This window comes from Muscardinus avellanarius (assembly GCF_963383645.1).
Source record: "Muscardinus avellanarius genome assembly, chromosome: 7".
Taxonomy (NCBI): Eukaryota; Metazoa; Chordata; class Mammalia; order Rodentia; family Gliridae; genus Muscardinus; species Muscardinus avellanarius.
This window is the reverse complement of record NC_137793.1, coordinates 19,949,508-19,961,891: the sequence shown is the minus strand read 5'-3', so window position 1 is coordinate 19,961,891 and position 12,384 is coordinate 19,949,508. Positions and strand designations below refer to the sequence as shown.

General features: G+C 44.7%; 1 protein-coding gene across 7 annotated transcripts in view; it reads right to left on the bottom strand.

Moving 5' to 3' along the window:
• The window catches only part of TENM2 (teneurin transmembrane protein 2), a gene marked incomplete at both ends in the record, with an annotated part of 986,019 nt that overhangs the window by 208,241 nt on the left and 765,394 nt on the right, over positions 1-12,384 (bottom strand). For 6 of the 7 annotated variants that reach the window (XM_080698868.1, XM_080698869.1, XM_080698870.1 and 3 more), the window contains one exon: positions 4,499-4,621. The exons of the other annotated variant lie outside the window; for it this stretch is intronic. In XM_080698868.1, coding sequence (XP_080554994.1) covers positions 4,499-4,621 — 123 coding nt within the window. The remainder of the gene's footprint in view (positions 1-4,498; positions 4,622-12,384) is intronic. 7 annotated transcript variants of the gene reach the window in all.

Below are 12,384 nucleotides of genomic sequence, written 5' to 3'. Positions count from 1 at the left end.
TGTTTGGGAAGCAATCCTCAGCAGGGACTTTTTTTTTTTTTTTTAAGTCTTCCAAGGTAAAGGAAAAAAGAGGCAGTGGCCGTATCGTCTGCCTTGATGTTGTGCATGCAGTCTTTCCTTTTGGAAAATCCAGCGCCTCACAGGAAGTGGCAGCCCGGGAGACTTGTCAAATGATCCAACTGAGTGAAGCAATAATGATGTCAGTGACAACAACCAAGATTCTCGGTTTGCTTCTGAAGCGCCTGATTCCCTGTGCAATGTTTTAACAAGGGTTCTCTCATTTATGCTGGGCAGCAAATGTAAGAGGCCTACCATTCCACAGATGAGAAACTGGAGGCAGAGAGAGAGAGGAGAGAGAGAGAAGTAATGACCTGCAGAGAATCACATGAGAACCGAGGGAGGCAGCTGATGTCTGTGTCTAGTCCAGAAAGCTCCAGCAGCTTTCAATGCAAAGCTATCAAGAGTATATTATGATCAGTGCCTGGTTAAGAAAGGAAATCTGATATATTGGAAGTTCAGTCTCCTCTCTCCAGTCTCCTAAAATGTATGTAGATAGAAGAAAAGGTCTACAAAAGTAGAGATGGGTTTGGGGGATGATATAGAGGAGTCACCCAAGTTTTTAAATTTTTTTTTTGGTAAAGGGACAAATAGAAAATCTTTCAGGCTTGTGGGCTCCACACTCCACAACCTCTGATGCGCCTGCTCAGCTCTGCCACGATAGTGTAAAGCAGCCTAGATGACATGTAAGCAAATGGACCTGGCTGTGCTCCGGCAGAGGCTGAGTTACCATACTCGGCAGCATGCCAGCTATGGTCCATGAGCTGTAGTTTGTTGACCCCTGATACAGAGGACACTTGGAATTTAAGACAAGTGATAGGTTCTGAGAATGATCCATGGGATTCTACTTGGGAGTTTATTCTTTCTTAAAATAAGCGCATACACTGGGCACCCATGATGTGCCCTTTTGAAGCTCTTGTATACCTTGCCACTGGACCCAGCCAGTCAAATTGGATTCCCTTGTGTTATCTGACCAGGTCAGAATACTGTATTGAATCTTCATTCTCAAGCCTTATCTAATCCCAGATCTATAGAAAAAGCACTCCATAGCCTCTTAATGAAGACGTATGAGTTCATTCCTCTGAACATAGAAATACACACAAGACGGTGAGTGATTCTGGCAGTCTGTGCTCGCCTTCTTCTCAGTGTGAAACCCAACAACCATCCACGTTAAGGTTTAATTGAAAGAGTGGAAAGAAAAAAAAAAAAAACGTAAGTCATGAACAGCAACAAATGAAAAAGGGAAAGGAAGACAAAGCCCAAAGAACATACTCTCCCAACTAATTAATCAAGTGCTTTGTTTCCACTAACATATCAGACTGTGAAGGCTGTCCTGTCTATTAGACTCCTTTCCAAACCTGAGCAATGTAAATACTCCTAAAGACCAGGTAATGAAATCTCTATCGACGAGCCATCTTAGATGGGACTCACATGCCCGTGTTTTGCTTACATTTTAATTTGCTCCTGCTGGATACTTACCCAGTAATTGCTTAATAAGATTAACCTCCCTGGCAATGTGTGGTGAATCTTGATTAAAGCATTGGAGTGAAGGATTATCGTATACCACAAAAAATGGAGGGGGTGTTATTTAATTAACTTATTGCCAATATGTCTTGATTGTCTCTTTGAAACACTGGAACAGTAGTCGATTGGAATTGATTTGGGTTATCTAAATGTATGGAATTGGGGAGTGGAGAGGAGGGAGGTCACTGGGTTGAGAAATTAGAACCTAAAGTCACTTTCTTTTAAAGTAAGGTGGGCACAAGGGCACCACAATCTTTCTAGTCATTGTATAAGACTGTCTTTAATACAGCTTAATAGGAGATCTGATATCTTTATGTAGCAGAAGAATACTGTTTAGTATTGAGAAAGATAGTGCTTCAAGTTTTATTTCATCTTTAAGCAATTTGAAACCCATACACTTTTCCCTATAGGTATCCTATTGACCAAATCCATTGGACAATGATTTAGCAAATGCTTTGTCTCTTATCTCATTGGGGAAATATCTTAATGGGTGATGTTACAAGACTTACACACTACTTGCAAAAGCATGTGGCACAGGAGAAAAAAAGTTCTGGTCTTCCCAAAGACATTGTGGAAAGTGTTTCTTCATCTGTTAATCTGAGATGCATGTTCTCTGAGGAAGTCTTCTGACCATGTTAGTGTGCGATGTTAAAGGAGGTGGTTGGAAATGGAACCTAATCACAGATGGGAGGTGCGGCTATTTTAGTTTTGCCTGTTCAAATAAGTGATTTCCTTTGTGAAGGACACTAAGAAGGATTCAAAGCCGGGCGTGGTGGCACATGCTTGTAATCCCAGCATTCGGGAGGCTGAGACTGGAGGATCGTGATCACGGACAGCCTCAGCTACTTAGTGAGGCCCTCCGCAACTCAGTGAGACCCTGTTTCAAAATAAAGAATAAAAAATAGGGCAGGGGGGTGTAGCTCTGGGTTGCATTCCCAGATCCACAAAAACAAAACAAAACAAAACAAAACAAAAAACCAAGAAGCATTCACACACATACTCTCCTCCTGCACATGATAGAATATGCATATTCATTTTCAAATGTGCATTCTGCATTTTCCCGAAAGGATAGGCTGCTAACTTTTGGATTGAAGGATGTTAATCTATAAAATGTGTGTATCAGAGACCCCCCCCCCCCACCCGAAGCAGAGGTTCCGAGAGCAGCCTTGTTAGTGCTCCGGGTGAAGATAATTCTTCATCACAGGGGCCTGTCTTGTGTATAGTAGGTTATTTAATAGCATCCCTGGTCTCTACCCACTACATACACCTCCTCCAACTGTGACAACTGAAAAATTCTTCAGACATTGCCAAATGTCTCCCGAGGGGCGAAATTTCCAGGCTAAGAGCCAGTGCTGTAAAAGAACTAACTAAAAGAGTAGTGGTGTCAAGTACCAGAGGTGAACAGATTTCCAGTCTTGGGCCCATAAATCCGGGGTGCTGGGCTTTTTGGTCAGTCAGAGCAGAACATGGTCAGTTAAGGCAAAGCGTACTTTTGATTTTGAGGTCCAATTTTACTGACTTGATAGTGGAAAGCATATCATTTCATTTCCGGATGAAACTTTTTTATGCTTAAAGATAATTTAGTGCTATGATTCTGAGAGATGAGAGCAAGGATTCTTCAAGTCTGGATAAAATGACAGAGAATTCATACTTGAAGCATTGGGATAGTTCTGGGGAGGATAACCTAGGGAGTATTAGCATCTCAGGAAGACTGAAGGCACACTTCTGAAGGTAGTAGAATTCTGGAAACTTTTCTGTGGAAAACAACTGATCTAAGGGAAACTCCAACATTCTGCCTGAAGATGCACAGGACACAGGTCTGAGTTAAAATATCCACCTGCCTCTTTGTTCTTGGCTTCTTAGAGACAATTTCTTCAGAGGTGCTAGGGTTGCACAATGCTAATCGTGGCATACAGTAGGTGCCTAGTAGATGCTACCTCCTTCTTCTTTGAAACATTCCTGTGGGTATTTTAAGAAATGAGGGAGGGGTTGAACTGGTATACGTTTAGAGGCAGAGAGGAAAACTCCCTGGCTGGAGGAACTCTTCAGCCTAGCCTTTCCCACTTGTGGTTTTCATCCTGAATTAAGCAAACCCCATTATGTGCCAGCCCGCGTGAACTGTGCCATCGGCTGCTCTTGTCTCTTGTCTTTTAATTGCTCCCCGTCCCCACCTCTCCACGGTCCTGTTTTCTCTCCTCTCTCTTAGCACCTTGTTAGCACCTATTTTTTTTTTCTCTGCAAGAATACAGTTGCCTGATTGCTTCAATAAACATTCCTATTGTGCCCTTCACTGTTCCGAGAAGAGAGGCTTTTGTAGCCGAGTTGTCAAAATTCCTTTCTATTCTCCCGCAAAGCAGAATAGCTCTGAGCCTGTGTCTTTCATGCCAAGCCAGGGCGCCTGTTCCCCAGGGAGGCTGTATGTCTCCTCTGGGGAGAGGGACCCAGTCTAACAGCATGTGAGGCTGGCTGTTCCCTGCCTTCTGATCAGGCAGGACTTTCTCCTGCTGCTGCTGCTGCTGCTGCTGCTGCTGCTGCTGCTGCTGCTGCTGTTGCTTCTGCTGCTGCTGCTGCTGCAGCTGCTGTTGCTGCTGCCTCTGCCCAGGCCTGGGATGCTGTCAAGTAGCTCTAGCCCGTGCCAGTCGCTGTAGATAGCATAGGTATGCACATTGCTCAGAGCGGGCACCTTGCCAACTCCAAGTGACTCCAGCCAGACACAGCCAACAGACAGGAACAGCAAACAGCTTTTAATGGGGGGAGGGGGAGGCACCTATGAAAGGCAATGATTTTTTTTTTCCCTTCCCTTTTCTCTTTCTTTTTGCATACCTTCCAAGATTTGGATTAAAAAACCAGCACCAGCTGGCGCGAGCTCTGATTTTCCCTGTGACCTCAAGAGGGCAGGCAGCAGCTGTAACCTCACCTTTGCCTCCAGATGGCATTGTTGCCACATCATCGTTTCCTGGTAAGCCGGTCCTTATCCCATTGTTAAAGGTGTGTCCACCTGCCGGCTGGAGTTGCCAATTGAGTCCGAGCAGATGCATTGCTGCAGGAGAGACAAAGTAATGAAAATATGAATAGATAATTCAGCAATGCAAATGTCAAGGGGGAGGGCCAGGTGCCTTTTTCCAAGCGATTGCCTTTTAAAGAAGCTGCGGTTCAAAAATGGCTTGCCCCAGGCCGCAGGGATTGGCTAGAGACAGAAAGTATGTCAATCTGAGCATAAGGCCTCCTTTCCCTCGCTGCAGCTCACAGCCTCAGAGGGGAGGAGCCCTGCTGGTGGGTGGAGGACGGAGGAGGAAGCACAGCCCAGATCTCCCCAATAGTGCCTCCCCGGAGGGGGTGATGCCCCTTAGGAATTACAGAGCTGGGGCAGATGCTGGATGCTCTAACACATCCCCCTCTGGACCTAGGTACTCTAGACTGGTAGTCTGGGAATACTGATGAGGGTGGTGTTCCCCAAACCACACAAAACATGATTCAGTTTCAAAACCAAGGCTATCCAAATGGTACCCTGCTGCTGCCCAAACTAGGCCTGCTCTGAAAAGAGATGGGAGCGTCTGCAGCTGTCCTGGCCCACATGAAAGCATGCTTTTCTAACCATTTAAAATTTAGAAATATACATATATTTCCCACTACTTTTCAGGATAAGTGAATACCTTTCATTATTTCTGAAAAGCCTGGGTGTGCGGGGGAAATAATGGTAAAATGGAGTCCTTTTCTGAAAAATCATCTTCTCTCTCTCTCTTAAAAGTACAGAATGAGACCAAATTCCCAAGTATGGCCTCTTCTTTGCCAGGAAAACAAGCAATATTTGCAGAAAACTCCAAACACGCTTCTAGCCTTCTTTGCCATTCTGCCTATGTGGGTTCCCTTGGCTAGTTTAGCAAACTCAGGCCACCCCCATCCCTGGTGGCTCGTGGTGAGCCGTTTTTACTGAGTGAATGAAAGGCGAATCTCAAACACCCGTATTCTTTCAAAGGCTTTCTCTAAGAAATGCCTCCTTTGTGACTGAGGCAGGAGTCCATTCCTATGCATATTTCTTGCCCAAACAATAACTGCGCCCCTTCTGTCCTGTGTTTGAAGGGACACGGGTTGATGCTGTTGCTGGGTATCCAACACTGGGTGAGAGAGGGTTGTTGACAGGGGAAGGTTCTGAGTTTGATGCAGGGGACGGGAGAAACAATTAACCACAGGAAATGCAATTAACAATGCTTAGGAAATTGTTCACATAGCAATTAATTCTGCATGCCTACCACCATTTAAAGTCAGGCTGCATTCTATTAAGGTTAAAAACCTATCTTCGAACAATACAGCTCAGACTGATGGCTGCCGATGAAGGCAGCAGCAAGGCACCTGTGTGCGATGGGGAAGCGCTTCCCCATCTCAGAGTCACCGTTTCTTGCTCTACGTAATTCTGAAGTGTGAGGCCCACGGTTGCAACTTCTGGAGATGGTAAATACTAATAAGGATAAGTGACATTTACTGTACACTTTCTGTCAAGGTAACACCTAATTTTCTCCTGCAGTTTATCCCTTATATGTAGGTCAGATACTTCAAGAGACCAGATTCTATTGCCTCAAATAATGACATATTTTCTCTGTACAGAGGTCAGGAAATGAGAACTAATCGTGGCGGCTTCAAGATAACGATAGCTTCTGATTTGTAATTACCAGGTGAAGGGAGCCAAGGAATTAGCTATTTTCAAATGATTTCCTAGAAAATAATACTGTTGGGTTATTGGGGCTTGCCTCAAGCCAGCTGTTGCAGTACTGAAGACGTGGCTCTTTCCAGGAGGGTTTTTCTGTGTTAAGGCAGTTGCTCACAGGTATATGGTACCTGCCTACAGCTGGTGCCTGGCTGAACAGAGATTCGATTTCCACATAAACAGAAGGAAGTAGTGGGTACCGCCAGGCAAAGATGTCAACCTCCCCAGTGTCCCAGCAAGTACCACCAGGCAAAGATGTCAACCTCCCCAGTGTCCCATCCAGGTGAAGCCTCTTGTCAAAACTGTTCTCCTCTGATAGTGATCCATCTCGTCATTCCAAAGGACAAAGGATGTTGCGACTGTTAGCTTTGGGAGAACGGCAAACAATATTCTTATTGTACATAAAAGGGACATTCATAACATGATGTTCTCTGTGTTTTCAAAGGATGCCTTCCTTCCTCCCCCGTTCTGTTTGGGGTTCCAAATATCTCTTTCTTTTTTTCTTAAAATAAAAAACAATATATTCTGAGAATAAGAAAACTACAGATGGGGTGAGAAGGATGAGAGTCTGAGTATACAAGTAACTTCACAGATGACCCACCCTAGAAGTAAAAAGGAAAATGAGAAAGTGTGATGGAGACACAAGAGAAGCCAAACCTACTGAGCATCAGATCTATTTTTCCAGCAAAAGCAATGTGAAGAAATGAAACTCAACTGTGGGCCTATTTCTTCTTGTTGAATTGGATGTTAAGTAAATAAGTGGGAGTGGTATCAGGGCTGCAACACCTTGATTTTTGGGGTGTCTGATACAGGGTTTTGTTGGTACTTTTCCCTCCCCTGGGTCAATGGGGTTTATCAATGACTTTTCATACTTTCTTGAGTAAGACAATGAGACTGTGCTTCCAGCCTGTGGGAACGCATGCAAGGGTCTTCAGGAGAAAGACCCAGGAGATCCGTGAAGTAGATGAACTTTCCTGATTAATGAGAACTCTGTTTCTTATTCTGCTATCGTTTGGGTCTAAGGCTTGGTCTGAGAATTCATTCTTTTTTTTTTTTTTTTGGTGGTACTGGGGGTCCTGGAAGCACTTCTACCTCCGGGCTACACTCCCAGACCTATTTTTACTTTTTTTAAATTTTTTTAAATTTGGAAACAGGGTCTCCTAAGCCAGCGCACGCAGCTGGCTTCGAACCTGCGCGATCCTCCTGTCTCTGCCTCCCAAGCGCGGGGATTACAAGCGTGCGCCACCACGCCCAGCTTGAATTCATTCTTTTTATCAGTCTCTCCCTTTACTTTTTTGTAAATGTTTTCCTTTACAGGTGGAATAATGGCTCCTTAAGGGCCAGAAAGAGGTTACGTATCTGCAAGCCCCAGAAGGTCTGGCCATGTCTCCGATACAGAAGGTACCGTATCGGTGTTTGCCGGAATAGGTAATGCACGTGGGGGCAGACTTGGAAGGCAGGCTTGTAAAACATGATATGCTTATAAACAAAAACATATTATCTAAAGTGGTGGAGGTGGGGATAAAGCAGTGCTGGCAGCAGAAGGACTAGTGTGCAAAGAGAAGGCTATTTCGATTAGCTGTTTATCAAACTCAAACAGTGGCTGTCAGTCCTTGAACCCCTTCTATGGCCAGGCTGTGCATGAACATTCTGCAGACATTCTCTCAGGAATCCCAGGTAGGTACTATTATAATCCCCAGTTCACAGCCTGTGAAGTCTGGTCACAGGAGGCTTTCAGAATCCTAGTGGAATTATAGTGGGGGTGGAGGCTGTCTGCTTCATAGTTCACAGAAATCTGTTACAAATTCTATGGGTGAATGGTATCTCATCTCTGTCTCAAAACTCATGATGATCCCAGTAGGGTTTATCAATGACTGTTCACCATAGATCAATGAGGAGGGTTATAGTTCTTTAACCTGTTGAGTTCAGATGTGGCCACATGACCTGGCAACATATACTTTATCACACAGTCACCCTACATCTTGAATGAAGATGATATGGGTCAGAGGAATGGCTGGTCATCAAAATGATATGAGTATAGAAATAAACTATGTTGGTTAGGAGACACCTGGAGGTTTTTTTTTGTTGTTGTTGTTGTTATTGTTGTTACAGCAGCATGTCTGAGTTAACCCTGACTGGTGATACACTCATAAAGAAAATAGAAGATGCCATTTATTTATTTTTTTGTGGTACACAATAATATAAAAAAGTATTCTTTAATTTTATTGGGTCAAGATCCTTTTATAAACCCCAGAAGGAAGAGTTAGCACATATTGAGGGCCACTACCTTGGTTTCTAGCAACAACAAAAAGTAGCTTTTTGGACATTATATCATAATACCTCCAGCTCTTATCTATTCTCAGAGCCAGACTCAGAAAGCTGAGAATCCTGAGAGCGATGACAGTAATTGCTTCTTTATCTTGAGATTTTGTGTAAATGCTAGATGTATCCATTTACATTTTACTGGACAAGAGTCTAGATGCACTGGGGTGGTCCCCTGTCCCACCCCACCTTGAATGCTCTAGCAGTTCATTCCAAAAGGTCTGGTTCAGACCATGTTAGGGTCAGAGTTGAAATGAGTTTGAGAGGCCCTTTCCCTAACATCACTCCCCCCGCTGACAGCCAAAACGCACAATTTATCAAGATTTGACAGGCTGTGTACCAGAGAGACTCGAGGATGGAACAGTGGGCTCCATGGGTCAGCAAAGGGTAGATGGGGGAAGGGCTCAGAGTAGAAGCTCATAGAATCCAGGTGGCAGCTGGGAAATCAGCCACTAAAAACACAGTGGGCGGCCAAGTTTTGGAAGTTTCCCTCTGGCTAATTGGAGAAAGTTTCATAGAGCGTTGAAAAGGAATCAAGGCACTATGGAAAGACCACACACAGATTCCAGGTTTCGGTAAGAACAGTAAATAGACCTACCTGGAGTTATTTGATGAGCTCTTATTGAAGCTGCTGTGTTTTGGTGCCAAGCAGGCTTTAAAGAAATACCCGGGAAAGCCAAAGCAAGAAGAGAGGAATGGGGTTGGGTGGTGGGTAACTGAGAATTCTCAGGCAGCCATGAGGATGGGCAATCATGGGCCTTGAAAAGTGGCAGCTTTGAAGGGGGCTCGTCTGAAATAGTAATTAGGGTCTGTGTGGGCCCTGCTGGGTACCATTTAGAACCTTTCGTGTTCATTGGCTGGCAGAGGATCAACCTGACAAGAAAGTCAATCAATATGTCAGCAATACTTCCCAGAGCGCCACTCAGCCCCTGCTTGTCGAAGAGTGCACACATGGAAGCCACAGATACTCTCTGTTTGCTGAGCAGGCCCCCAGGAGCAAGGGGTATCTTTAAAGATCAGGCTTGTCGATATATAACCCGAGGAAGAGATTGGACTTTCCCTTTGAAAATGGAAGACTGCAGGCCAAGAAAAGCTTGAGGGGGGCAGGGAGGAGCTGAGCCTGCTGGGTCTTGTGGCTCAGTGTGTGGTTAGATGCACAGGGCCCTTGAAGAGAACGTCAAAGCTCATTCAGGAACCGGGAGGATGCCAGGAAGGGTCAGGGCTGGGTCTCTGCCTCCGCACCAACCAATTAAGTCCACAATGCCAGGACTCCTAGGGGAAATGTAGCCGATTCCAAAAATGCCCCTGCTGAGTAGAGAGAAGCACAGCAGAATCCTCAGGGCTAATGGGCACAACTGCTAACCCTGAACTTGCATAGGCAGCCTGTAAAGGCACCTTTGCAATCAGCAGTGAAAATTAACACATGCAAATGAGTCTCTTCAATGAGGATGACAATTCACATTTATTTTGACAATGTGCCAGGGATTGGGTTAATTACTTCAATGCAGATTTTATTCACTACTTCTTGTTTGACAAATATTTATTGAGCACCCACTGTGTACTAGGCATATCCTGGGTACCAGGAATAAAGCCATTAACAAAACACAATCCTTGCTCTCATGGCACTTACATTCTAGTGGGAGATAGAGCAAAAGAGAAAAACAGACAATATGCCTGACTTGGTGCATGCCTGTGATCCCAGTACTTGGGAGGCTGAGATGAGAGGATTGAAAGTTCGAAGACAGACTCAGCAAAGAAGAGAGACTCAGTTATCTAGTGAGGCCTGTTTCAAAATGAAAAAGAAAAAAGGTTTAGGGGTGTAGCTTGGAGGTAGAATGCCCCTGGGTTGAACAACAACAACAAAAGAAAGGAAGGAAGGAAGGAAAAAAGGAAGGAAGAAAGAAGGGAAGGAAGGAAGGATGGAAGAAATGAAGGAAGAAAAATATAGGGTTAGGCAGGGCCAGAGGGAGAGGCGATGGGACAATGGAAGTATTGTTTTTTTTTCCTTTAAGTAGGCAGGTCAAGGATAGCATCTGTGCTAGGTAACATCCGAGCAAATTGCTCTTTAGGAAGAACATTCGAAACTGGAGTAGACTTTGCAAGAAGAGAGAACGGAAAGGGGGGAGTAGATGCATTTGGAGGGACTCTATCTTTTGTTTGGGTGAGATGGGAGGTACCAGAGATTTTTTTTTGAAGAGGACAAAAGCTCATTTTATTCCATTCTCATCTTATGAAATGCTAATATAACCTACATTTTATAGATAAGGAAATTGGAGCTTAGAAAGGTTAAGCGACTTGCCCAAGATCAGAGTCATTAAAAGGGAAATCTGTGATTTAGACCCTGACGTGTGTAACTTCAGAGCCAGTGCTCCAAACCCCATGCTGTCTAGCCAGTGACCCCAGTCCCTTCTGGGGGACATCACTCTCCAAGTCACTACTAAGCCAGGACTGAGCAGAGCAAGAAGGCTAGAGAATTCCTTCACGAATCCTCTCACTCACACTCACAAATAGACACCTCTTTGATTAACATGTCCATGCTGAACAACCAGCTTGCTCCTTCACTCAAAAGAATTGCCATTGTCAATATAAAAGAAATCTGTTGGGCAACTCTGATTGCTGATCAAGCTGGATAAAAATCAATATTGGGAAGCTCTGTCTTGGCCAGTTTTCTCCTTTTCCTTTGGGGGTGTGGTTGAGGACAGTGCCTCTCTTTCCTCTTTGAGGGAAGAGAAGGAAGGCGCCGCAGAGCCTTAACGGTATCCTTTTAAAGAATGCTGTCAGTGCCAAAATTACCTTCTGCCTAAGAGAAGAGATGCAAATAAAACCATGAGGGAGAACATTCTAAAAAATGCCTCCAGTCTTAAAAAAGGATTTTTTAAAAAATTTAAATCTCAAAGGAGTTAAAAAAAATCCTTTTCTAACTGCCTTGGTGAAATGATTTCTCTTATTTCCCCCAGACAGTGTTGCAATACACTGAATGGAATAAATTTTCAAAGCACCACATGGAAACGACGCCCACAAATCCCTTTACTAGTAATGGGATTTGTGCACCTATCGCCCAAGGATGCTCTGAAAACTTGCTCGCCTCCATCCAACTTCCAGCTGGCAGCTTCCAAAATGGTTGCAGAGCTCATGGCCCGAGAATTACAGAGAAGAGGAAGGATGAGAGATAGATGTGATCCCAGAATCCTGGCAGGACCACTTGAAACGAGAGGGAGTTTGGAGCAACATCGCTGTGCTCCTGTCTCTGCGGTCACTCTCATCTTCCAGCTGTGGTCTTAAAATGTCCTCTGCAAGGATTTTGTCTGCCTCCTTCCTAATTCTAGTCCCCTTACCAAAGTAGGGAGGCTTTCTGTCCTCCCTTTCCTGTTTGCCATGAGGATAATGTCACAGTCCCCTGGGACTGGGGCCCAGGAGCAGTGTGTTTTGGAGACAAGAAGAATTCATGCAAAAGGACCGGTGCATCAAGCTATTCTTCAGATAGTCTCAGCGAGTGGGAAGTGGGATGAGATCAATCAGTTGCTGTGTTGGAGGAAACAAACAGGGCTCCTTGCTGCTTCTGGATACATGGGACCTGAGCTAGTGTTCTCCCTGCCCCTGTCCCCTGGATACAGATACCCTATCGAAGGTGCACTGCAGGTAGCTGCTGCTGCTGCTGCTGTGGGCGCGTGGCGTCTGGTGTGCTGAGGTGACCTCTAATGACATCCCCTGCTCTCGGCATCACCGGGCAGATCAATAATGCAAGACAGACAGATTCTTTCATGGTCACTTCCTTCTCT